This window comes from Rana temporaria, chromosome 9 (assembly GCF_905171775.1).
Source record: "Rana temporaria chromosome 9, aRanTem1.1, whole genome shotgun sequence".
NCBI classification, from domain to species: Eukaryota; Metazoa; Chordata; class Amphibia; order Anura; family Ranidae; genus Rana; species Rana temporaria.
This window is the reverse complement of record NC_053497.1, coordinates 33,705,126-33,730,134: the sequence shown is the minus strand read 5'-3', so window position 1 is coordinate 33,730,134 and position 25,009 is coordinate 33,705,126. Positions and strand designations below refer to the sequence as shown.

Sequence of the window (25,009 nt, the reverse complement as noted above, 5' to 3'; positions counted from 1 at the left end):
CGATTCTCAAAAACTGAATGCCAGAACCCCCCCCCCCCCAAATAAATAAACCTGTGATTTATCTGAAAATATGAATATATAAAAAACAGACCAGTGATATGTCTATAATGTTAAAGACTATATAACTCCTATGAAAAAAAGCAGAATCAGAATCTTTGATTCTGCTTTTTTCTCAGGAGTTATATAGTCTTTAACATTATAGACATATCACTGGTCTGTTTTTTATACATCAGAAGCAGTACCTCCGGCAACCACTGGGTGGCGCATGGATACACACTACAGATCTGCAAGAGAAGCCCAGGCATCCATCCAGCGGCGCAGGCTGCTGTCATCGGTTCCGATATCGGCGCCATTTGTGTTCCACGCTGGTTAAGTGGAACTGGCCGTGAAACAGAAGAATCGCAGGTCATCCCGCAGGGAGATCGCGGGCGGGGAGAATCGAGATCGCGATTGTCTCCGCGATTAATCGTGCAGCTCTAATGCATGGACAGATGTTAGTGAAAAGTGGTAAAGAAAATGGCCTACCCTTACTCACATAGGGATCAATCTTTTCCCCACCCAGGACCAAAGCTACAAGGTGGCACAGAACATCTGCCTGGGATAATAAGACATTCCTGGCAGACCTCAGCTGCTAAGAGTGACTATGCATGAGCAGATGTCATTGAAGAGTTCTAAGAATCTTGCCTGTGCTTACCCCCAAAGCCAGGTCAATCTTCTCCCCAACCTTGACCAAAGCGACAAGTTGGCAATACATGGACAGTTGGGAAAGAATGGCACTTGGACTATCCACCAAAGCAAAATAAACTAAGCAAAAATTAGAGCTCATGTCATTGCTCATTACCACGAGGACATGAATCCCGGTGGGACAAGGATACTTCAATCTGCTATATTACCTGCAAACGGAGCCATACAATATAAATCAGTTATAAAACATGTCCCTAGGATGTAAAGGCCTTTCTGGAAAAAAAACTACACAATAGGGTGATAAAAGTTTATCAATGCCAAGATCAGCCTACCTGCAAAGGGGTCTACGCTTAGCTTACCTATTTGTCCACCACAACAAACTTCTAGGAACTACGGGCTTCAACAGGGGTTTAAATTAAACTTGGGCAGAAATTAGGCCCTTAGTACAATCTTAGCCTGAGGGGCCCAGGGATTGCAAGATAACAGCAGACTATAAAATACGGCCATTCCAATACTTTACATCAAGGAATTTAAACATTAACATATAACGGGCATTTTGGTCAAGGGCGGGGAGAAGATTAACCTGGCTTTGGGAGTAAGGGCAGGAAAGTTTCCTTAACATTCTTCAATGACATCAGTCCATGTATAGTCACCCTTAGGAGCTGATATCTTCCAGGAATGTCTTACCATCCCAGGCAGACATTTTGTGGCACCTTGTAGTCTTAGTCCAGGGTGGGGAGAAGACTGACCCGGCTTTGGGAGTAGTGGCAGGCAAGCTTCCTTACCATTCTTCGATGACATCGGTCCATGCATAGTCACCCTTATGGCCCGTACACACGTTCCGAATATCGGACGAGAACAGTCGTCCGAGAAAGAATCGTACGATTTTCGAATTGTGTGTACATTACTTTCGAGAGCCAATCGCAACAGTTCATCCGATATTATTCGATCGGACAAGCACAAAAATATTCCTCGTACGATACCAGATCGTACGATTTTCATTTAGTCAGAATAGTTGTCGTCCGAAAATACAATACAATTACATTACAACATATGACATCACTTCCGATTTTTTTTTTCTTGTTGTACAAGAATTTTTGTGACTTTAATAACCTATTCAATTTTTACTTGCAACTATTAAGCGAAAAAAGTTGTGCGATTTGTCGTACGATATTCGGATCGTGTGTACGGGCCATTAGGAGCTGAGGTCTGCCAGGAATGTCTTACCATCCCAGGTAGGTGTTTTGTGGCACCTTGTAGTTTTAGTCCAGGGCAGGGAAAAGATAGTAAAGGCGGGGCAATTTATAAATTCTGCCCAATTCTCTCCCATGTCAGATCAAAATGAATATATAGTGCTTGAAATTAACCACAATTTGTTAAAAAAAATTAAAATCAGCTGTAAAGAGCAACAAAAAATAGATACTAATGTCAAAGAGAAGATGTATGTCATAGCCCCATCTGTACGACATAGCGAGTGAGCCTGTATAACTTGGTGTTCAATCTCTCTGGGCTTTAGTTTGCAAATTACTTGTATTAAAAGGTCAAACTGAGAAATGTTTAGCAGAGATCACAATACCACTAACCTGGAGGAGATTGCCAGAGAAATAAATAGGAGCAAAATGTAGTACTGTCACACAGCTTAACCAATAAAACTACTTTAAACCCCTCGAATGAGGAGGGTTGAGGACCCCAGTGTGGAAATGAGAGAAGCAGAGGATTCTGGGAATAGGTAAGACCAGTCTGAGGGAGTCAGTGATCTATGTCCTCTTGGTGCTTGTCCTTCTAGGTCAGTGTGATGTAGGCCGATGCTTTTTCCTTCAGTTGTCTCAGGCACAAATGACAACTCCAGCTTCCTGCAAGGACAATTTTTAAAACACATTAATGTCAATGAAAGGCATTCGCTTCAGCCGAGAGCAGACGCATTAATGCCCTGTACACACGATCGGTTCGTCTGATGAAAACGGACCGATGGACCATTTTCATCGGACAAACCGATCGTGTGTGGGCCCCATCGTTTTTTTTCCCATCGGTGAAAAAAAATAGAACCTGTTTTAAAATGTTCTTATTGATAAAAAACCGACAGAAAAAAACGATCGTCTGTGGGGAAATCCATCGGTCACAAATCCACGCATGCTCGGAATCAAGTCTACGCATGCTCGGAAGCATTGCACTTCATTTTTCTCAGCACGTCGTAGTGTTTTACGTCACCGCGTTCTGACACGTACGGATTTTTGACTGATGGTGAGTAGGCAAGACTGATGAAAGTCAGCTTCATCAGATATCCGATGAAAAAATCCATCGGATTAGATTCCATCAGATATCCGATCGTGTGTACAGGGCATAAGTGGCTGTACGTTTGTGTCCACAGGCGGCTCCAGCACACCTGTGGCTTCAGTCATCCTACAAATACCTACTGATCAGTGTTGCCAACCTAACAGATTGAAATTTACTGACACAACATCCAAAATATAGGCCCCGCACACACGATAGAATCCATCCGCTGAAAAATCCCAGCAAATGGGTTTCAGCGGATAGATCCTATGGTGTGTACACTACAGCGGATCTTTTTCCGCGGATATTTCTCCCCTGGGATGGATTCCAGCAGATCGAATATTTGCTGACATGCCAAACAAATCCATCTGCTGGAATCCATCCCAACGGATGGATCCGCTGGTCTGTATAGACTCACCGGATCCATCCGTCCGAAGGGATCCCCCGCATGCGTCGTAATGATTCGACGCATGCGTGGAATTCCTTATATGACAGCGTCGGCACGGATTTCGGCGCGGATTTCAATGCGATGGTGAGTACACTCCATCGCATTAAAATCTGCTGAAATCCTCAAGAGGATTTATCCGCGGAAACGGTCCGCTGGACCGTATCCGCGGATAAATCCTCCCGTGTGTATGGGGCCTAACTGGCACAGCCACGTTTTTACTGCCATATACAAAGTTTTCAAAATTACAGTTTTAAGTGCAAATTCGAGTATTTAGGCTACAAACAAATACAATATGCAATTCGCAATATGATTTAGGTAGATAATAAGGCAAAAAACATACTTCTTGTTTTATTTTTGATATAGTAAGTAAGTAGCTCAGGGACAGGACATAGGGGGGCAAAAAATTAGAATGGGCGGCACACACACATAAACTTGACTCTTCCAGTGACACTGACAGCAGTGTGCAGCAACACAGATGATGAGACCTCACTGACACAACACGTCCTAGTGACATTCTCTCTCTGAGCCTAGTGGTGGTCCCTCCAGTCCACTCTAGATTAAACAGCACTGACGGTCCCAGTCCCAGCCTGCATTGCTCCCATACCGCAGACCCACACACGAGGCTCTGGCCGCTACAGCTTGGCTTCATTGCACCATGACATCACATGACATGCTCAGGCACCGCTTCCACCAGAGCTGTCCAATCACACTGTAGCAGGCACTCGGATGGTGTCACAGCCATATTTTTTACTGGCAACTTTTTACTTTTACTGGTAGGAGAAAATTGGCTGTTTTTTACTGGCTGCCAGTAAAAATACTGATGGTTGGCAACACTGCTACTGATTGTTATGGGCTAGATTCACATAGCCCGCCCTAACTTTGGGGCGGCGTAGTGTAGCTTGTTTACACTACGCCACCGTAAGTTAGCGAGGCAAGTACCTGATTCACAAAGTACTTGCCTGCTAAGTTACGGCGGCGTAGCGTAAATGCGGCGGGCGTAAGCGCGCCTAATTCAAAATAGGCTGAGGGAGCGTGTTTTATGCTAATTCGGGTTGACCTGACGTGATTGACGTTTTTTTGGAACGGCGCATGCACCGTCCACCTACATATCCCAGTGTGCATTGCGGCTAAGTACGCCGCACGGTCCTATTGATTTTGACGTGGACGTAAATGACGTAAATCCCTATTCACGGACGACTTGCGCAAACGACGTAAAATTTTTAAATTTCGACGCAGGAACGACGGCCATACTTAACATTGGCTACGCCACCTAGGGGGCATGTTTATGTTTAGGTGGCCCATCTCTTACGCAAACAGCGTATCTTTACTGCGATGGGCGGACGTACGTTCGTGAATAGGCGTATCTAGTGATTTACATATTCTACGCCGACCGCAATGGAAGCGCCACCTAAATATTGCACCCTAAGATAGGACGGCGCAAGCCGTCGTATCTTAGATAGGTTTAAGTGTATCTATGTTTGAGAATACACTTAAACTTAGGTCGGCGCAGATTCCGAGTTAGGTCGGCGTATCTACTGATACGCCGGCCTAACTCTATGTGAATCTAGCTATATGTCTTTTGTAAACGGTGCTAACTGCATTTTCAGAAAAACGCTCTACAGAGAGTCCCGGTATTACCCAGAATTCTCCGGGGAGGCCCAACACGTGGGAGTACAGTGTACAAATGTATCCAGAGTTACAACCATTGTGGCTGGAATACCGAAGACAATCCTTTCTACTCTGTAAGGTTAATGGCCAGGCAGTAAAAATGCCAGAAAGCGCTCTTAAAATCTGACATCCTAAAGAGGCATCTGTATGTTGCTGTGGAAAATAAAAGTATTTTATCTGCGGTGGAGAGGTTTCTCTGTGGTTAAACATTGATGCAATAATGGTTTACCCAGAGAAAGGAAAAGGCCTATTGTTCATTACAGAACAGACTGTATATAGACGCTGCATTTCTCCATCCACATACTGTAAATATAACCTCTGCCATTTTTACAGTTCTATTTCGACAATACTGAGACCATATCTTTTCCAAGCAGGCAGCCCTGGCTGGGATTTGCAGGCAGTGCTCTCTGTGCACACTGCATAGCACAGGCTCCTGGTGATTATACATGAAATAGATATGTATTGCAGGTTTTCTGGCTGATGGAAAGGAGCAGGATGATGCATGAAACTTTGATGACAGCAAGGAAAGAGCCAGATAACATTTTAAAAAGGTGAAGGAATATTGTGCCAGTTTCCAACTTTTGTGGGGGAAAAAAATGCAAAAATGGAATTCACTATATCACTCGGGGGGAGAAAAATCAAATTCACTATAGGTCACAGACAACGGAGACCTTCCAAATCATTAGTTGTGCTAGAAACACGAGAAGTGCACATGGAAATAATGTTGAGAGCATGATATAATTGCCTAAATGGTTCTTAAAGCGGAGTTCCAGACACAATTTCACTTTTTATATATAAATACCCCTGTAATACACAAGCTTAATGTATTCTAGTAAAGTTAGTCTGTAAACTAAGGTCCGCTTTGTTAGGTTGTTACAGCATTTAGACACTTTATAAAATAGAAATTGACCGGGGCCATCTTAAGTGTGGGCATCATGAAGCCAGACTGTATGACTTCCTGGATTTCAGCCTTGCAGATCTCGCACATGCTCAGTGCTGCACAAGCAGTGTAATAGGTTTCAGATCAGGTTTCAGCACCTGTACTGTCCAAGTCACATGATTCTTCGAGACTGGGGAGTGCACAGACTCCTGGAAAGTTACACCCACTACATTCCCAGGAGTCTGTGCGGTGTAGGTTAGGAAGCTTAAGCACCTAGGTGCAGGAAGTGGGAAGATTAACTATTCTGCCTAGCAACAACACTTTGAAGGCATCAAAAAAAAAAAATTTCTTAAAGGACTAAATGACATTTTTTTAAAACTACTGATGTAATGTTCTATTTATGGGTTGAACTCCACTTTAACCAATGGATTCCTAACCGATGGGACAAAACCGATCGTTAGTAGGCACAACCATCGGTTAAAAATCCACGCATGCTCAGAATCAGGTCGACGCATGCTCGGAAGCACTGAACTTAGTTTTTTTCAGCACGTTGTTGTGTTTTACATCACCGCATTCTGACACGATCGGTTTCTTAACCGATGGTGTGTAGGCGCGACGGACCATCAGTCCATCGGTCCGTTCTCATCGGATGGACTGATCGTGTGTGCGCGGCATAAGTTGCACTATGATATTACTTTACTTTATAGCTTATTTATATAATAAAGGACGCATCCTCCAGAGATGTAATATTTTTTCCCTATACTAATGTAGGCAAAATATATTCTCTGGAGGATGCTTGGTGTTCAGCTTGGCCACTCATGTAGGGTGGTCGTAGAACGTTCTGACTGTCTTTCAGATGACAGTCTTGTGTCTATGGCAGCAGACCCCCTCCAGCCATCTATCCTGGGTGGGGAATGACTGATAAGATCAGTTTGAAAGCCTTGCCTTGTGGCTATTTCCCCCCCCCCCCAAGATAAGCTGACACCAGGAGGTGACCCTTCCTGACCGAGTACCCACTGTAATGAGGCAAGATGGGTGCCTTGCCTTGGACACTCGGGGACACCTTGCCCCCCTATAGTCCACCAAACACACTGGATGAGCAGCAAGTCACACAGACAGCTGGAAGTCGGCACTAATTGTCAGTGAATGAATCCATTGCAGTTCCTTTCCTTCCGCCCGGTTGCGTTGCTCACGCAGTGAGAGAAGACAGCGAATGGTGACCTGGTCATACGCTGACAATCATTGCTCACTTCCTGCTGTCAGTGTGTGATGAGCGGCTGTGTCTGGCACAGCAGGAATAAAACTCATTTCAGCGGGGCTCTTGTTCCCATTGTACCGTGTGTGATCTAATATTTTATTATGTCATTATAACAACCACCCTTTATGTAACAGACTCAGCAAGTCAGGCTATGGTTTGTATTTCCTATAATGCCATATGCTGACCCTCCTCGCTCTGTACACGGTTCTCAGAAGACAAAGGCGATATTTGAATCAGTAACATAAATAAGACAGCCCAAAAAACAAACAAAAAACTTGGGGTATATTCTGGGCGCTGATTCAGAAACTTGCATTGGCTAGACTACATCAGCTCTGGTTTCTTAGATATGGTCAAATATATATAATTTTGTTTACTTAGGTATTTGAAAAGATCTTGCTGATCAACTAATTATTTTTAGAAGAGATATCTGCACAGCCGCACTTGAAAAAAATGTTGGGCCAGATTCAGCGAACACTTACGCCGACGTATCTACCGCGTAAGTGCACGGATGCGCCGTCGTATCTATGCGCCTGATTCTTAATACAAGATACGCCTGAATTTTGGCTTCCTCCGACCGACGTAAGTTTCCTACACCGTCGGAGCCTGGGCGCATATTTACGCTGGCCGCAAGTGGCGCTTCCATTGATTTACGCATCGAATATGCAAATGACCGAGATATGCCGATTCACGAACGTACTTGCGCCCATCGCAGTAGTATATGCCGTTTACGTAAGGCGTACGTCCGGCGTAAAGTTATTCCACCTATAGGAGGCGCATCCCATGCAAAGAAATGGATGACGGAACAGCCTTCGGATTTTACGTAGTTTACGTAGGACTACGTGAATGGGGCTGGGCGTAGGTTACGTTCACGTCGTAGTCATTGAGCCGTCGTATCTTAGGGAGTAAAGTCGATGTGATTCTGAGTATGCGCGCGCATGCGCCGTTCGTTCGGCCCATCATTTGCATGGGGACAAGCTTTATTTAAATGGATCACGCCCACTTCCTTCCTACTTTGAATTAGGCGGGCTTACGCCGGACAATTTACGTTACGCCGGGCAACGCTGGGAGCGAGTGCTTTGTGAATACTGTTCTTGCCTCACTGAGTTACGTCGGCGTAGCGCATATGAGATGCGCTACGCCGGTATAAAGATGCGCCGAGCTACGTGAATCCGGCCCGTTGTCTATTTGTAAAACAGGATCACAAAAACATGTCATAGCAGACAGAACACCAGCTGACGCGTTTCACACTAATCCTTAGTGCTTAATCATAGCAGTTATGGCTACTTTTTTATGCGTTTCTTTCATACTACAAGGAGATTTAAATAAAATAGATTGGTATATGGCATTTATGCTGTATCTCAAAAACTAAAGTCGATAGGGGAAAATTGGTGCCATTTTTGAAATCATTGCGTCAAATATACCCAGGAACTGATCTAACATTCAGGCTGCATTCACACCTGGGCATTTTGAATCATGGGCAGAATTGCGGTAAATCTGCCCACGATTCAAAACGCCCAAGTGTGAATGACAAATCGCACATTTCAGATACCATTAATTTGAATGGCATCTAAAAACACAGGGCCAGATTCACAGATGAAATACGCCGGCGTATCTACTGATACGCCGGTGTATTTTCTAATTTCCTGCGTCGTATCTTTAGTTTGAATCCTCAAACCAAGATACAACGGCATTTGGGTAAGATCCGACAGGCGTACGCCTTCGGATCTTAGGATGCAATATTTCTGCGCCCGCTGGGTGGAGTTTGCGTCGTTTTCCGCGTCGGGTATGCCAATTAGCTGTTTACGGCGATCCACGAAGGTACGCGTGGTCGTCGCATTCTCTTACGTCGTCGCTAGTCGGCTTTTCCCGGCGTAAAGTCACGGATGCCATTTCAATGGCTTATATTTAGACTAGCCATGTTAAAGTATGGCCGTCGTTCCCGCGTCAAATTTCCAATTTTTTTTGCGCAAGTCGTCCGTGAATAGGAAAGGACGTAACGCACGTCGCCGTTCAAAAAATTACGTCGGTGCGACGTCATTTCGCGCAAAGCACGGCAGGAAATTTCAAAACGGAGCATGCGCAGTACGTTCGGCGCGGGAACGCGCCTAATTTAAATGATACACGCCCCATTTGAATTAGGTGGGCTTGCGCCGGACGGATTTACTTTACGCCGCCGCAAGTTTACAGGCAAGTGCTTTGTGAATCAAGCACTTGCCCGTAAAACTTGCGGCAGTGTAACGTAAATGTGATACGTTACGCCGCCGCGGATTTACGCGATTCTACCTGAATCTGGCCCACAATGCGGTTCTGCCTTGATTGTCTGCAGCCTGAATGTTAGATCAGTTCCTGGGTATATTTGCCCCGCTGATTCAAAAATGGCACCAATGTTTCCCTACCAGCACGAGTTTTTGAGATACAGCATAAATACCATATACCAATCTGATAGAGCTGATGGGGGAAAAATTGGTGCCATTTTTGGAATCAGCTGGTCAAATATACCCAGGAACCGATCTAACATTCAGGCTGCATTTACACTTGGGCATTTTGAATCGTGGGCAGATTTACAGCACTTCTGCCCACGATTCAAGACGCCCAAGTGTGAATGACAAATTTCAGATACCATTCACTTGAATGGGACCTAAAAACACAATGCGGTTCTGCCTTGATTGTCCCACGATAAATCGCACTGCAATCGTGGCAAACCGCTTTGCGTGAAGCATGTCAACCAAAAGAAGCCCCTGAATGTTGTTTGGGCGACAAGCTTCATACAATGTGGTTTGGTGCAAGATTTATCGTGGGACAATCGCGGCAGAAGCCGTACTATGTTTTTAGGTGCCATTGAAATGACTGTCATCTGAAATGTTGTGAAATCGCGGGCAGAATCACGGCAAATCTGCCTGCACTTCATAATGCCCAGGTGTGAATGCAGCCTTAAAGGGGTTGTAAAGCTCCGTGTTTTTTTCACCTTAAGCCCCCTCGAGCCCCCATTTTAATTACCTGAGCCCCAAATCTCTGTGGGCGCGATCCCGCATTGTTCTCTCCATGGCTAATGGGCTCCTCATTGGATAGATTAACCACTTGACAACCGGGCCTATTTTGGCACTTCTTCATGTAAAAATCACAATTTTTTTGCTAGAAAATTACTCAGAACCCCCAAACATTATATATTTTTTTAGCAGACACCATAGGGATTAAAAGGGTGGCCATTGCAATCATTTTTCAAACGCCTTTTTTGGGGGAATTTTTTTTTTTTTAGGAATTAAAAAATAACAAAACGGAAAAGTTAGCCCAATTTTTAACATTTTTTACAGGTTACTATTTTCAAGTTACAGAGGAGGTCTAGTGCTAGCATTTTGCGCACGCTCTAACGCACGCAATGATACCTCACATGTGGGGTTTGAATGGCATTTACATATGTGGGCGGGACTTGAATGCGTGTTCGCTTCTGAGCGCGAGATAACGGGGACAGGTGCGTTTTAAAAAAAAAAACGCCCCTGGGGATGGCCCCTTCTTCTTCCAACATGACTGCGCACCAGTGCACAAAGCAAGGTCCATAAAGACATGGATGAGCGAGTTTGGGGTGGAGGAATCTGACTGGCCTGCTCAGAGTCCTGACCTCAACCCGATAGAACACCTTTCGGATGAATTACGGCAGCCAGGCCTTCTCATCTATCATGACAAATGCGCTTCTGGAAGAATGATCAAACATTCCCATAGACACACTCCTAAACCTTGTGGACGGCCTTCCCAGAAGAGATGAAGCTGTTATAGCTGCAAAGGGTAGGCCAATTCAATATTGAACCCTACAGACTGATGCCGCGTACACACGGTCGTTTTTCATCATGAAAAAAAACGATGTTTTTCCAACTTCATCATTAAAAACGATGTTCCCCACACACCATCGTTTTGGAAAAATGATGAACAAAGCGCAGTGACGTACAACACGTATGACGGCACTCAAAAGGGGAAGTTCTATTCGCCTTTGGGCTGCTTTTAGCTGATTCCGTATTAGTAAAAGACGATTCGCCCTTTTTTGTCTGTTACAGCGTGATGAATGTGCTTACTCCATTATGAACGGTAGTTTTACCAGAACAAGCGCTCCCGTCTCATAACTTGCTTCTGGGCATGCGCGGATTTAAAACATTGTTTTTGCCCACACACGATCATATTTTACATCACGAAAAACGACATTAAAAAATGCAGCATGCTCGAATTTTTTTTTCTTTTCGTTTTTCAGAAGATAAACGATGTGAAGCCCACACACCATCATTTTAAATTACGTTTTTAAAAACGTTTTTTTCATGCCGAAAAATGATCGTGTGTACGCGGCATGAGACTGGGATGCCATTAAAGTTAATGGGGCAGATTCACATACATTTAGATAGGCGCAGCGTATCAGAGATACGCTACGCCGCTGTAAATTACTTTTTCATTCTTTGAATCCACAAAGAATTCGCCCTGTAAGTTACGGCGGCGTAGTGCATCTCTCGGCGCGTAATTCAAATCGGCGGGTAGGGGGCGTGCTTCATTTAAATGAAGCGCGTCCCCGCGCCGAATGAACTGTGCATGCTCTGTTTCGAAATTTCCCGCCGTGCATTGCGCGAAATGACATCGCATACTTAACATGGCAAGTCTATCTATACGCCGTAAAATAGCAGCTTTAACTATACGCCGGAAAAAGACGACTAGAGACGACGTAAGAGAATGCGACGGCCGCGCGTACGTTCGTGGATCGTCGGAAAAAGCTAATTTGCATACCCGACGCAAAAAACAGCGCAAACTCCACCCAGCGGACGCCGAAGTATTGCATCTACGATCCAAAGGCATACAAAGCCGTACGCCTGTCGGATCGAACCCAGATGCCGTCGTATCTTGGTTTGAGGATTCAAACTAAAGATTCGACGCGGGTAATTTGAAAGTACGCCGGCGTATTGGGACATTTTTCTTTTATGTTTTTGTATTCCTGCATTCCTCGCTGTGCCTGCAAGACATTCTTGTGCAGTGAAGGGGCTGGCTGCCTCTAGCTACTGAGAATTAAGTGAACTCTGGCTCCTTGCCTACAGTAATGGGGGATTATGGGAAGGAATTCAGCCGTACCAAGCAGCCATGTTGGTACTCCCATTTTAGAAGGGCAGCTGTGATTGTGGCTGCTTCCTACTGCCAGTCAGTAACATGATTTGTACAATTCTATGGCATATATGCACAATTGCTGCATTAACTAAGTACACTATATTGTCAAAAGTATTGGGACGCTTGCCTTACACACACACATTGGGCCAGATCCTCATAGCATAACCTCATCACTGCACAAGAATGTCTTGCAGGCACAGCGAGGAATGCAGGAATACAAAAACATAAAAGAAAAATGTCCCAAAGGCTGGAACAGCCTAATGACAGGATATCTTTACACAAAACGCATCAGCAAAATACTGCATTATAATAAATACCAGAGACATAAAACAGTACATGAGCACACAGGACTCAGTCACCCACCTTCTGGGGGCTCGGACATTGGGGGGCTCAGGCAATACATATGATACCCTCGGTCGCAGTCATCACAGAAAAGCAGCTGGTCCTATAGGGAAAAGGAAGGGTTAATGCATTTCATTCTTTCAGGACTAGTTTGCAGAGACAAATCACAAGTCGGGAGACGCCGGGCTGGACATGGAACGTGATGTTCTGTGCCTGACTTGCAAAGACAATACAAAAGCCACATGGCATATATATATATATATATATATATATATATATATATATATATATATATATATATATATATATATATATATATATACACACACACATACATATACAGTATATAAAGGCCCAGAATAAAATAATGGCGGACGTAGAAAATCCTTATGCAGAGCTCCAGCACTTGTACTGAGAATTGTACGCCGCCGCCACCCCCTGAAAATATCTGACAGAAATTGAATACTTAAGATAATGCCGACACTCTATGTGAAATCTCTACATTTCAGGCTTTTTTTTTTCCTAGAAAAAGATCATTTTCAGGTAATGCCAGAAAATGTTCTACAATCTCAGTCCGCATTTTTCAGGACTTGTAAAAGCGGGCACTTCAGTTGTTTTTATCACATATTTGCCATGCATTTATGGTGTACCATATATTCACATTTATTTGAAGGTTTTCCTTTATCTTGCACAGGTGCTTTAAATCAGAGTCAATGGCTTGGTATTTTGGACAGCTATTTTATCTAAGATAATTTCCCAAAACATGGCCTGTTGGGGGTACCTGAAGACAGGTTTGAGAACCACTGGTGTAGGCCAATGAATGAGATGTATTGGCCAAGAAATAAGATGGTTGTGGCCGAAAATTGAGATGGTGGTGGCCAAGGAATGAGATGGTGGTGGCCAAGGAATGAGATGGTGGTGGCCAAGGAATGAGATGGTGGTGGCCAAGGAATGAGATGGTGGTGGCCAAGGAATGAGATGGTGGTGGCCAAGGAATGAGATGGTGGTGGCCAAGGAATGAGATGGTGGTGGCCAAGGAATGAGATGGTGGTGGCCAAGGAATGAGATGGTGGTGGCCAAGGAATGAGATGGTGGTGGCCAAGGAATGAGATGGTGTAGGCCAAGGAATGAGATGGTGGTGGCCAAGGAATGAGATGGTGGTGGCCAAGGAATGAGATGGTGGTGGCCAAGGAATGAGATGGTGGTGGCCAAGGAATGAGATGGTGGTGGCCAAGGAATGAGATGGTGGTGGCCAAGGAATGAGATGGTGGTGGCCAAGGAATGAGATGGTGGTGGCCAAGGAATGAGATGGTGGTGGCCAAGGAATGAGATGGTGTAGGCCAAGGAATGAGCTAGTACTGGCCAAAGAATAAAATGATACTGGTCAGGGAATAAGATGGTGTACATCAAGGAATAAGATGGTGAAAGATATCCTCAGCAAGGCTATTAATCATACCGGAAAAGTGGAATAAATTCAACAATAAATTATCCTAAAGAAGTACCATAATAAGTCGTCCCCCCCCTTTTTTTTTTTCTTTCCTTCTCTCTTTCTCTTCTTCCTTTCTTCCTTCCTTTCCCCCTTCCTTACCCCATCCTCATACTACATCCTTTCAACCGTTAAGGGAATATCCACTCCAACATCTTGCCTATTGGTTGAAATAGATAAAAATCTAACAAAAGAGAATCTTTTCTCTGGTGAATCCTACAGTTTATAATGCTCACACCTTAAGAGCCGGTTCACACTGGGGCGGCACGACTTCGGGGGCGACTCGGCAAGGCGTCCTGAAGACGACTTCAGAGGCAACTTTCAAAATTACTTCTGTATAGAAGTCAATGCAAGTCGCCCCCAAAGTCATACAAGAACCTTTTTCTAAGTCGGAGCGACTTGCGTCGCTTCTATTAGAACGGTTCTATTGAATAGAATGGGACGCGACTTGTCAGGCGGCTGAGTCGCCTGACGAGTCGCCCCAGCGTGAACCGGCTCTCATGGTTTTGTTTATCTTTTCTCTTTGTTTAATGATTATACGCTATCAAAAGATTCTAACGTATGTCATCATTAGTATTGTTATTACTCGACATTGTAACCATACGCCGTTTTTTGTGCTGTATTAATTTGATATTATGTAGTTTTTTTAATCACCAAATAAAACGTTATGAAACAAAAAAAAAAAAGAAGACAGTGTACATCAAGGAATAAGATGGTGTCAACCAGAGAATAAGATGGTATAGGCCAGTGATGGTGAACCTTGGCACCCCAGATGTATTAGAACTACATTTCCCATGATGCTCTTGCACTCGGATGTGTAGTTGAGCATCATGGGAAATATAGTTCCAAAACATCTGGGGTGTCAGGGTTCGCCATCACTGGTATAGGCCAAGATAGGAGATGGTATTGGTTAAGGAATGAGATGGTGTAGACAAAGAAATTAGGTGGTAATAGACAAGGAATGAGATAGAATTGGCCAAGGAATGGGATGGTATTGGTTAAGGAATGAGATGGTGTAGACAAAGAAATTAGGTGGTAATAGACAAGGAATGAGATAGTATTGGCCAAGGAATGGGATGGTATTGGCCCAGGAATGAGATAGTATTGGACAAGGAATTAGATGGCATTCGACCAGCAGTCTTTGCCATGGTGATATTGGCATTCATGTTTGAAAGGGCCAGGTCTTGAAAACCAAACTACACAGTGCATGTTTTATGGAACGCTTTATCCATGTTTTCTCTACAGAATCTTTGGGGGAACGTCACTCAAAAATGTGTTGAGATTAAGGTAACATTCAATTCATATGCTTAAAGGGGTTGTAAAGGTTCATGTTTTTTCACCTTAATGCATCCTATGCATTAAGGTGAAAAAACATCGGATGATTGCTGGCCCCCCAGCCCCCAGTTTTACTTACCTGAGCCCTGGAAAGTCCCGCGTCACAAACGCGCTCTTCCTTTGCTCGTTCTTCATTGGATAGATTGATGGCAGCGCAGCCATTGGCTCGCGCTGCTGTCAATCAACTCCAATGACGTGAGGGCCAGGGGGCGGGGCCAAGTCCTGTAGTAGGCGGCTATGGACGCCGGATACAGGACTCGGGAGCACGCCCGCAAGGTAAGCCCCTTGGGAGAACGCTTTCCAGAGAGACTTATCAGAAGTGGGGAGGGACCCTAGAAGACGAGGATCGGGGCCACTCTGTGCAAAACGAGCCGCACAGTGAAGGTAAGTATGACATGTTTGTTACTTTAATTTTTTTTTATATTTGAAGCTTTAGTATCACTTTAAAACAAAGTACCGTGAAGCCCCACCACCTTTACATAAAACGACAAGCTGTTCATACAGGCATGTGAAACAAATGCTGGAACTTGCTTTTATACTAACAGAAGACGGCTATCCCAGATTATACACACTGACTGCCATTTAAAAGACCTGGTCAGGCATTTGCTTTACTCTGAAAATAAATAATTTCATGTACATTGCGGTGCACTCACATCATTTTCTGAAGTGCCACAAAGGATACAGGACTTGCATTCAATACATTGCCAGCGATAAGTCCTAACAGCAGCTGTCATGTTGACGGTGAATTGTAGACATGAGGGGTGACCTGCAGAAAGAGAGGATTAGAAGAGCAGAACAAGAAAGCCTGAGATACATATGAAGATTGCCATTGCTAACCTCGATTTCAGAAAATGCTAGCTTCCTGGCTGCTGTGCTGAACCAGTGGAATCAATGCTTCCTGAGTCACCAACTCAAAGGAATCACTCAGGTTGTAGGAGTTCTGGCAAAATATAGTTACTTAATGCCGATTCCAGGTCAGTAACTCAATAAATTGCAGCAAGATAGAGCCCAGAAAACAGCATTTTCAACAGCATCTCAGTAATACATACAATTCTAATGCATATATGGAAACGGATTCATCTGCCAAATGATTGTTTTCCATCCAACCCTGATACTTACACAGCTCTGCCAAAAAGCACTATAATATTGGTGACTGCAGAGGGTGCCCGGGCGCCGCCCCCTTTCTCATGCCACCCCTCTATATGCATAATGAATAAATTCATGCACCGCTGCAGCAGCCACCCCCCATTCATGCGCGCGACCCCTTTCGGGCGCCTGAATTACAGCAGCAAGGGATTTTTTTTTAAGCACCTAATTAGAGCCAGAGGCTCTAATAGGCTGGAAAATAGTCTGGGCTCGGGTCACAGAGCATCTGACCTAGAGCCCACCCAGGTGTGTTACAACAGTGAATGAAGATTCGCTGTTGAAACACTGATCCTCAATCCGGCCAATCGGAAGCGGGTGCGAGACCCGTTTTCTGATTGGCAAAAAAGAGAAGACTCCCGGAAACGGATGCCGTCGGCGTGAAGAGCAGGAGAACGGGAGGCTGCTGAGCAGGGGGAAGAGCAGGAGAACGGGAGGTTGCTGAGCAGGGGGAAGAGCAGGAGAACGGGAGGCTGCTGAGCAGGGGGAAGAGCAGGAGAACGGGAGGCTGCTGAGCAGGGGGAAGAGCAGGAGAACGGGAGGCTGCTGAGCAGGGGGAAGCCGCCGCTGAGCAGGGGAGGCCGCCGGTGATGGAGTGCAGGATAACAGGAGACCGCCGCCGCCAAGCAGGGGGAGTCGCCGGTCATGGGGTAAGTGCTACCGACAAACTGACAGCTGCCACTGGGTGACTGGACCTTTATCTATTGCAGTGAAGTAAAACAGTTTTGGCAGTTCCTGTCCTCAGTGTATGTTCAGCTCTGGAAGCACAGCATCATTGGTTGCTAAGACGCCGCTGGCTGATGTTTTAAACACCAATGGCACATCCCCAGTCCCATTTAGCTGCCGCCTGTAATTTCCCAATGAATGGTCATTGCCATATTTGAGATATGATGTCAGCAAGCATCCCCCAGCCCTGTGTGTACATTTAGCTATGGGCTGGAGACTCTCAGCTTAAAAGGGCCTGGGATTAGTCATTGGTTGCTGGGAGGCTGCAAGCTGCTGGCATCCTAGCAACCACGAGCCCTGTGCAGGAAGCTGTCACGTTCATGCCAGTGTTAGGGAGCTAGGGAGCAAGACTCACCAGAGCAAGTGAAGGTCTGCTTTAAAGAGTAACTCCACTTTTGATTAGAAAAAGACTTGAAGTTGCACAGATATGAATGGTTATCATTGGAAATCACGGGGAGCGACTTGTCGAGCGACTTTGCAGTCCCGAGTCGCAGGACAAGTCGCACAAGTGTGAAAGGGGCCTTAGACGTGATTTCCCTTTAGGAATTTCACACCAAAAATTATATTTTTTTTTTGCAGGGGATGCCCAAAATCTAAATTGCATCTTAGCAATCAGTGAGCCAATCTCACAAGCAGGAAATAACATTTCTGGGGGGCGTTTCATACATCATCTGTGTACAGAAAGCCTCCAGGTTGCCATGTTGGATTTTACAGAAAATGGCAGAGCTGCAGATTGAAAAGGAAAAGGGAATTTTATATAACTTTCAATCATAATAGGACTTGTTTAGCAATTGTATACATTATATTATTATCTTTATTTGTTTTCTCATTGAAAGTGGAGTTACTCTTAAAGCTGCTCGGCTGATTTTCTGTATTATACATATTCAGCTAAGGGTTATGCAGATATCCTATTTTAAACATGATATTGACAGGAAGTGATGTCAGATTTTACCAGAACGTCCACAGTCTGCACAGGAAATGAGGTCCTCTGGACAACCCGTCTTCTTGGCTCCTCCTAGACAGAAATCGCAATAGCCATTGGCAATGACCGAGCCGTCAGGGGCCTTCTTAACTGAAAAGCAGGAAAAATAAATAAAGATTTATTGAACCACAGTGGTAGTTTTGTAAAGCATTGTAATGCAGATGAGGTTGGCTGAGAAGGTAGGTGCTGATCTTGAGTTGGGCTTGGAGGAAACATTCACCTAGACTACAGATATATAGGTAGATTCACATACATTGCCGCAACTTTGCGGCGGCGTAGCTTAAGGCATTTAAGCTACGCCGCCGTAAGTTAGCTAGGCAAGTACATGATTCACAATGTACTTGCCTGCTAAGTTACGGCGGCGTAGCCTAAAGCGGGCGGGCGTAAGGGCGCCTAATTAAAATTTCTCTAAGGGGGCGTGTTTTATGTTAATGGTGCTTGACCTGACGTTTTTGACGTATTTTTTCAACTGCGCATGCGCCGGGCGCCTACATTTCCCAGTGTGCATTGCGGCTAAGTACGCCGCACGGGCCTATTGATTTCGACGTGGACGTAAACAACGTAAATCCCTATTCACGGACGACTTACGCAAACAATGTAAAAATTTCTAATTTCGACGCGGGAACGGCGGCCATACTTAACATTGGCTACTCCACCTAGGGCCCAGCTTTAACTTTAGGCGGCCTATCTCTTACGTAAACGGCGTAAAAGTACTGCGTCGGCCGGGCGTACGTTCGTGAATCGGCGTATCTACTAATTTACATATTCTACGCCGACCGCAATGGAAGCGCCACCTAGCGGCCAGCCTCAATATTGCAACCTAAGATAGGACGGCATCTTAGATATGTTTAAGCGTATCTCTGTTTGAGAATACACTAAAACATAGGTCGGCGCAGATTCTGAGTTAGGTCGGCGTATCTACTGATACGCCGGCCTAACTCTCTCTGAATCTACCTAATACATTATATTGTCAAAAGTATTGGGACGCCTGACGTTGCATCCCCATGAACTTTAATGGCATCCCAGTCTTAGTCCATAGGGTTCAATATTGAGTTGGCCCACCCATTGCAGCTATAACAGCTTCATCTCTTCTGGGAAGGCTGTCCACAAGGGTTAGGAGTGTGTCTATGGGAATGTTTGACCATTCCTCCAGAAGAGCATTTGTGAGTTCAGGCACTGATGTTTGATGAGAAGGACTGGCTTGTAGTCTTTGCTCAAATTCACAGGTGTTAAACACAAGGCCCGTGGGCCAAATCCGGCCCTTGCATCTCTACTGAAGTTGCAGGGGAGCTCCAGCCCTCCTCTGGTCCTCCTTCAGACCCTGTACATTCTACTTTCAAGCAATGCATCCAGCTTCTTTCCAGCAGCAACATAAGGAAAGGGGGGTGCACTGTGATGTAAGTGAGGGTTGGGGACTTAATTTTTGATGGTGGGGTGACTCTTGACATCTAATGTCAGGGGAGGGGATGCGCTGGACATCTAATCTTGGCTACATCCGGCCCTTTTGAGGGCAATCATAATGCCGATGCGGCCCACAGTGAAAATGAGTTTGATACCTCTGCTCTAATTCATCCTAAAGGTATTCCATCAGGTTGAGGTGAGGACTCTGTGCAGGCCAGTCAAGTCCCTCCACCCCAAACTCGCTCATCCATGTCTTTATGGACCTTGCTTTTGTGCACTGGTGTGCAGTCATGTTGGAACAGGAAGGGGCCGTCCCCAAACTGTTCCCACAAAGTTGGGAGCATGAAATTGTCCAAAATGTCTTGGTATGCTGACGCCTTAAGAGTTCCCTTCACTGGAACTAACTGGCTAAGCCCAACCCCTCAAAAACAACCCCACACTATAACCCGTCCCTCTACCAAATGATTTGGACCAGGGCACAAAGCAAGGTCCATGAAGACATAGATAAGCGAGTTTGGGGTAGAGGAACTTTACTGGCCTGCACAGAGTCCTGATCTTAACACGATAGAACACCTTTGGGATGAATTAGACTGTGAGCCAGGCCTTCTTGTCCAACATCAGTGCCTGACCTCACAAATGCCCTTCTGGATGAATGGTCAAACATTCCCATAGACACTCCTAAACCTTGTGGACAGCCTTCCCTGAAGAGTTGAACCTGTTATAGCTGCAAAGGGCGGGGCCAACTCAATATTGAACCTTACAGACTTATCCCGCGTACACACAATCGGAAATTCCGTCAAGAAAACCGTGGATTTTTTCTGACGGAATGTTGGCTCAAACTTGTGTTGCATACACACGGTCACACCAATCTTGTTGGAAATTCCGACCGTCAAGAACGCGGTGACGTACAAGACGTACGCCGATCCGAGATCCATGAAGTTCAATAGGCAGTTCGGCTCTTCTGCTTGATTCAGAGCATGCATGTTTTTGTGTGCGTTGGAATTGCATACAGACGAGCGGATTTTCCGATGGGAACCTTTTCCGTCGGTAAAATAGAGAACCAGCTCTCCATCTTTTGTTGGCGGAAATTCCGACAGCAAAAGCCTGATGGACGGACCAAAAGCTCACATCGGACTTTTCTTGTCGGAATTTCCGAACGTGTGTACGCGGGATAAGACTGGGATAGACAAAAAAAAAAATATATATAAAACAGTCATTCAGGGGGTGACAGGATCACTTCCTGAATGATTGGAAGCTGTTGCTGTGCCACCCACTAAAAGCAATACAGTACAGAACGCTTTTCAGAGGGCAGTAGAAACTTCCACCAGCATGAAAGTGGCCTAAAAGCTGAACTTCAGGAAAACAGCTAAATACAAAGATACACATATATGGGAACTGCCAAAGGGTTTGAAATTCTGTCCATCCAGTCCTGAGATTTACACAGCTCTGCCGCACAGTACAGTCCTGTCTGGTACAGAAGGGGGTCTGATCTTTCTCTGCAGCAGTTTCACCTTCACCAAAAAGTCTCCTTCCCAACCAATGACTGGAGAAGCAGCTCATCTCTGTCACTCTGCTCTCTCCTACCTGCATACTCCTTGCATTGCAACACTCCTGACTGTCTCTTTGTGCTGCTTCTCCCTCTCTGTCTCAGAGCTCTGCTGTACAGGGACACAAAGAGGCCGGGTCAAATTCACAGCTTACATAAAAAAAAAAAAAAAAATCATGATATATTAACCACTTCCCTACCGTAGGACGTCATATGACGTCCTGTACTTTAGGGGCGGGGATATCTGAATGATGGGTGCAGCTACAGGCATTATTCAAATATCATCCTTTTCGGGTAGCGGTTGAGTCCATAAGAATGATCATTGCGGCAGTTCCGCCGCTTGATCATTCTTATAGGCGGCGGGAGGGGACGCCCCCCCCCCTCCCGCCACCATACGGTGCTTCTCCGGCCTCTCCCGTGCCATCGGAGGTGTGGAGAACGAATTGTCTGCCACCGAATGAGGAGGATAGAGATTTCCAATGACCAGATGGTCACCAGTCATCTCTATGACTATCAGTGCCCTGGGCGCGATGTTATGACATCACACACGGGTACACGGAAGTAAACAAATCCGCAATCACGGCTGAAAGCATGAGAATGGTGAATTTTTTTTTCACGATCTCATGCTTTCCAGCCTGGAGGAGAGATGTGGGGTTGGCGGGCTAAGCTGACCGAATTTTTGCCTAGGCAAGAATAGCAGAAGTTTAAACAGGTACCTGTCACAAAAAAGACAAGGGGAAGGGGGGAGGATGAGTGGTACTTTTTTTTAGGTGAATTTCAGCTTTAGGGTACAGTGGCTGATGTTGGCCAATCAGAAATAAGCTTGTTCTGGCTTTTACATCCTGCTACTCTGTTGGGTGATGCATACTTCTTGCCTTTGATTGTACTGTGGTATAGTTACCTTTATCATGCACTGTACAAGTATAGAGGGACCATAAATTAGAGAGGGACCAACGCTTTATTTACAGAAAAGAGGGATGTAGTTATGTACAGTGATTGATCTTGGCCAATCAGAAATAACCTTGTCCTGGCTTTTAGATTCTGCTCTCTTGGATGATGCATACCTCTTGCCTTTGATGTCACCATTAAAAATCTCCCTGTTCTATTTATTCATCATCCTGCTAAGCCTCAGCTTCGGAAGTTCCTTGCAGTACAGATTTCTCTGTTGTTATTTGCATTTGCGTGGCTTCTCTCCAAGATCTGTTATTTTGGCCTTGGCTGCGATTACTGAGCTTGGCTACCTGTGACCGATGTGGTCACTCTGTTAGCTGATGTGCTCGTCTTCCAGACCCGCGCTCACCACAGACGTCTCACCGGGATCCTGACCCCGTCTGATTACTTTACTGCATTGTTTGTAATTTGTCAGTTTAATCCATAGTGAGAAATGTGAAGTTTTGACACCTTTTATATAAAGGACAGCTAACGCAAGATCTATACACAATATTGTCAAAAGTATTGGGACGCCCGTCTTTACACGGACATGAACTTTAATTACATCCCATCTTAGTCCGTAGGGTTCAATATGGAGTTGGCCCACCCTTTGAAGCTATAACAGCTTCAACTGTTCTGGGAAGGATGTCCACAAGGTTTAGGAGTGTCTATGGGAATGTTTGACCATTCTTGCAGAAGCACATTTGTGAGGTCAGGCACTGATGTACTCTCTAATTCAACCCAAAGATTTTGTATCGGGTTGAGGTCAGGACTCTGTGCAGGACAGTTAAGTTCTTCCACCCCAAACTCGCTCATCCATGTCTTTATGGACCTTGCTTTGTGCACTAGTCCAAATCATTCGGAGGAGGGAGAATTATGGTGTGGGGTTGTTTTTCAGAGTTTGGGCTTGGCCCCTTAGTTCCAGTGAAGGAAACTCTTAAGGCATCACCATACCAAGACATTTTGGACAATTTCATGCTTCCAACTTTGTGGGAACAGTTTGGGGATGGTCCCTTCCTTTTCCAACATGACTGCTCACAAATACACAAAGCAAGGTCCATAAAGACATGGATGAGCGAGTTTAAGGGGGAAAACTTGACTGGTCTGCACAGAGTCCTGACCTCAACCCGATAGAACACCTTTAGGAATAATTAGAGCGGAGACTGCGAGCCAGGCCTTCTCATCCAACATCAGTGCCTGACCTGACAAATGTGCTTCGAGAAGAATAATCAAACATTCCCATAGACACTCTTAAATTTTGTGGACAGCCTTCCCTCACATATACTAATGTGCCACAAACAGGAAGTTAATATCACCAACCATTCCCATTTTATTAAGGTGTATCCATATAAATGGCCCACCCTGTACATACTAGGAGTACAACAACTGGGGGGATCTGTAGTGGAGAAGGATCTGGGGGTTTTGGTAGATCATAAGCTCAATAATAACATGCAATGCCAAGCTGCGGTTTCCAAAGCGAGCAAAGTCCTTTCTTGTATTAGGAGAGGTATGGACTCCAGAGATAGAGATATAATTTTGCCCCTGTACAAATCATTAGTAAGATCTCATCTGGAATATGCAGTTCAGTTTTGGGCCCCAGTTCTCAAGAAGGATATCGGGGAACTGGAGAAAGTGCAGAGAAGAGCAACCAAACTGGTAAGAGGCATGGAGGAGCTCAGCTATGAGGAAAGATTAGAGGAACTGAATCTCTTGAGAAGAGGAGATTAAGGGGGCATATAATCAACATGTACAAATATATAAGGGGTCCATATAGTGAACTTGGTGTTGAGTTATTCACTTTACAGTCAACACTGAGGACAAGGAGGCACTCTTTACGTCTAGAGGAAAAGAGATTTCATCTCCAAATACGGAAAGGTTTCTTCACAGTAAGAGCTGTGAAAATGTTGAACAGACTCCCTCCAGAGGTGGTTCTGGCCAGCTCAGTAGATTGCTTTAAGAAAGGCCTGGATTATTTCCTAAATGTACATAAAATAACTGAGTACTAAGATTTATAGGTAAAGTTGATCCGGGGAAAATCCGATTGCCTCTCAGGGATCAGGAAGGAATTTTTTCCCCTGCTGTAGCAAATTGGATCATGCTCTGCTGGGGTTTTTTGCTTTCCTCTGGATCAACTGTGGGTATAGAATTGGATATATGGGATTGTATGACATTTTTTTTTATTTTTTTTATGGTTCGAACTGGATGGACTTGTGTCTTTTTTCAACCTGATGGACTTGTGTCGTTTTTCAACCTGACTATGTAACTATGTAAGGGGGAGGCATTTGCACCAAAACTCATTGACTTTATCTAATACGCTTATTCAATATAAATATCGATTTGACCTCTAAGACCCTTTTCACACTGAGCCGCGCATAGCGTCGGCGGTAAAACTCCGCTATTTCAATGGGCAGCAGTGGTGGAGGAGCAGTATACACAACGATCCTTCACCACTCCAAAAAAAAGGTGTGGCTAGCAGGACTTTTTTTTACAGTCCTGCTAGAGCAACGCTCCAGTGTAAAACCCTGGCTTTCACACTGGAGACAATGGTGCAGCTGTTTGAGCGGTATTTTTAACGCTATAGCACCAATACGCTCCAGTGTGAAAGGGGTCTAAGTGTCATGAACTTTTGCACTGGGCGCTCCTCAAAACCCATCCCAGAATTTGTCATCTACTGAGAATTCTCCTTGAGACGTGAACAGGATCCATCAACATTACACCTTCATTGCACATGAGTTCTTTTGAGTCCAACACTATCAAGCCTTTGCTTCTATTGATCCAG

The 25,009-nt window shown here is 45.0% G+C and overlaps 1 protein-coding gene across 4 annotated transcripts in view; it reads right to left on the bottom strand.

Moving 5' to 3' along the window:
• Window positions 1-1,818: 1,818 nt before the first annotated feature.
• DPF1 (double PHD fingers 1) overlaps window positions 1,819-25,009 on the bottom strand; it is a 203,315-nt gene continuing 180,124 nt past the window's right edge. For all 4 annotated transcript variants that reach the window (XM_040323123.1, XM_040323125.1, XM_040323124.1 and 1 more), the window contains 4 exons: window positions 18,324-18,443; window positions 16,156-16,268; window positions 12,703-12,784; window positions 1,819-2,537 (listed from right to left, as the gene is read on the bottom strand). In XM_040323123.1, coding sequence (XP_040179057.1) covers window positions 2,467-2,537; window positions 12,703-12,784; window positions 16,156-16,268; window positions 18,324-18,443 — 386 coding nt within the window. In that variant the 3' untranslated portion in view covers window positions 1,819-2,466. The remainder of the gene's footprint in view (window positions 2,538-12,702; window positions 12,785-16,155; window positions 16,269-18,323; window positions 18,444-25,009) is intronic.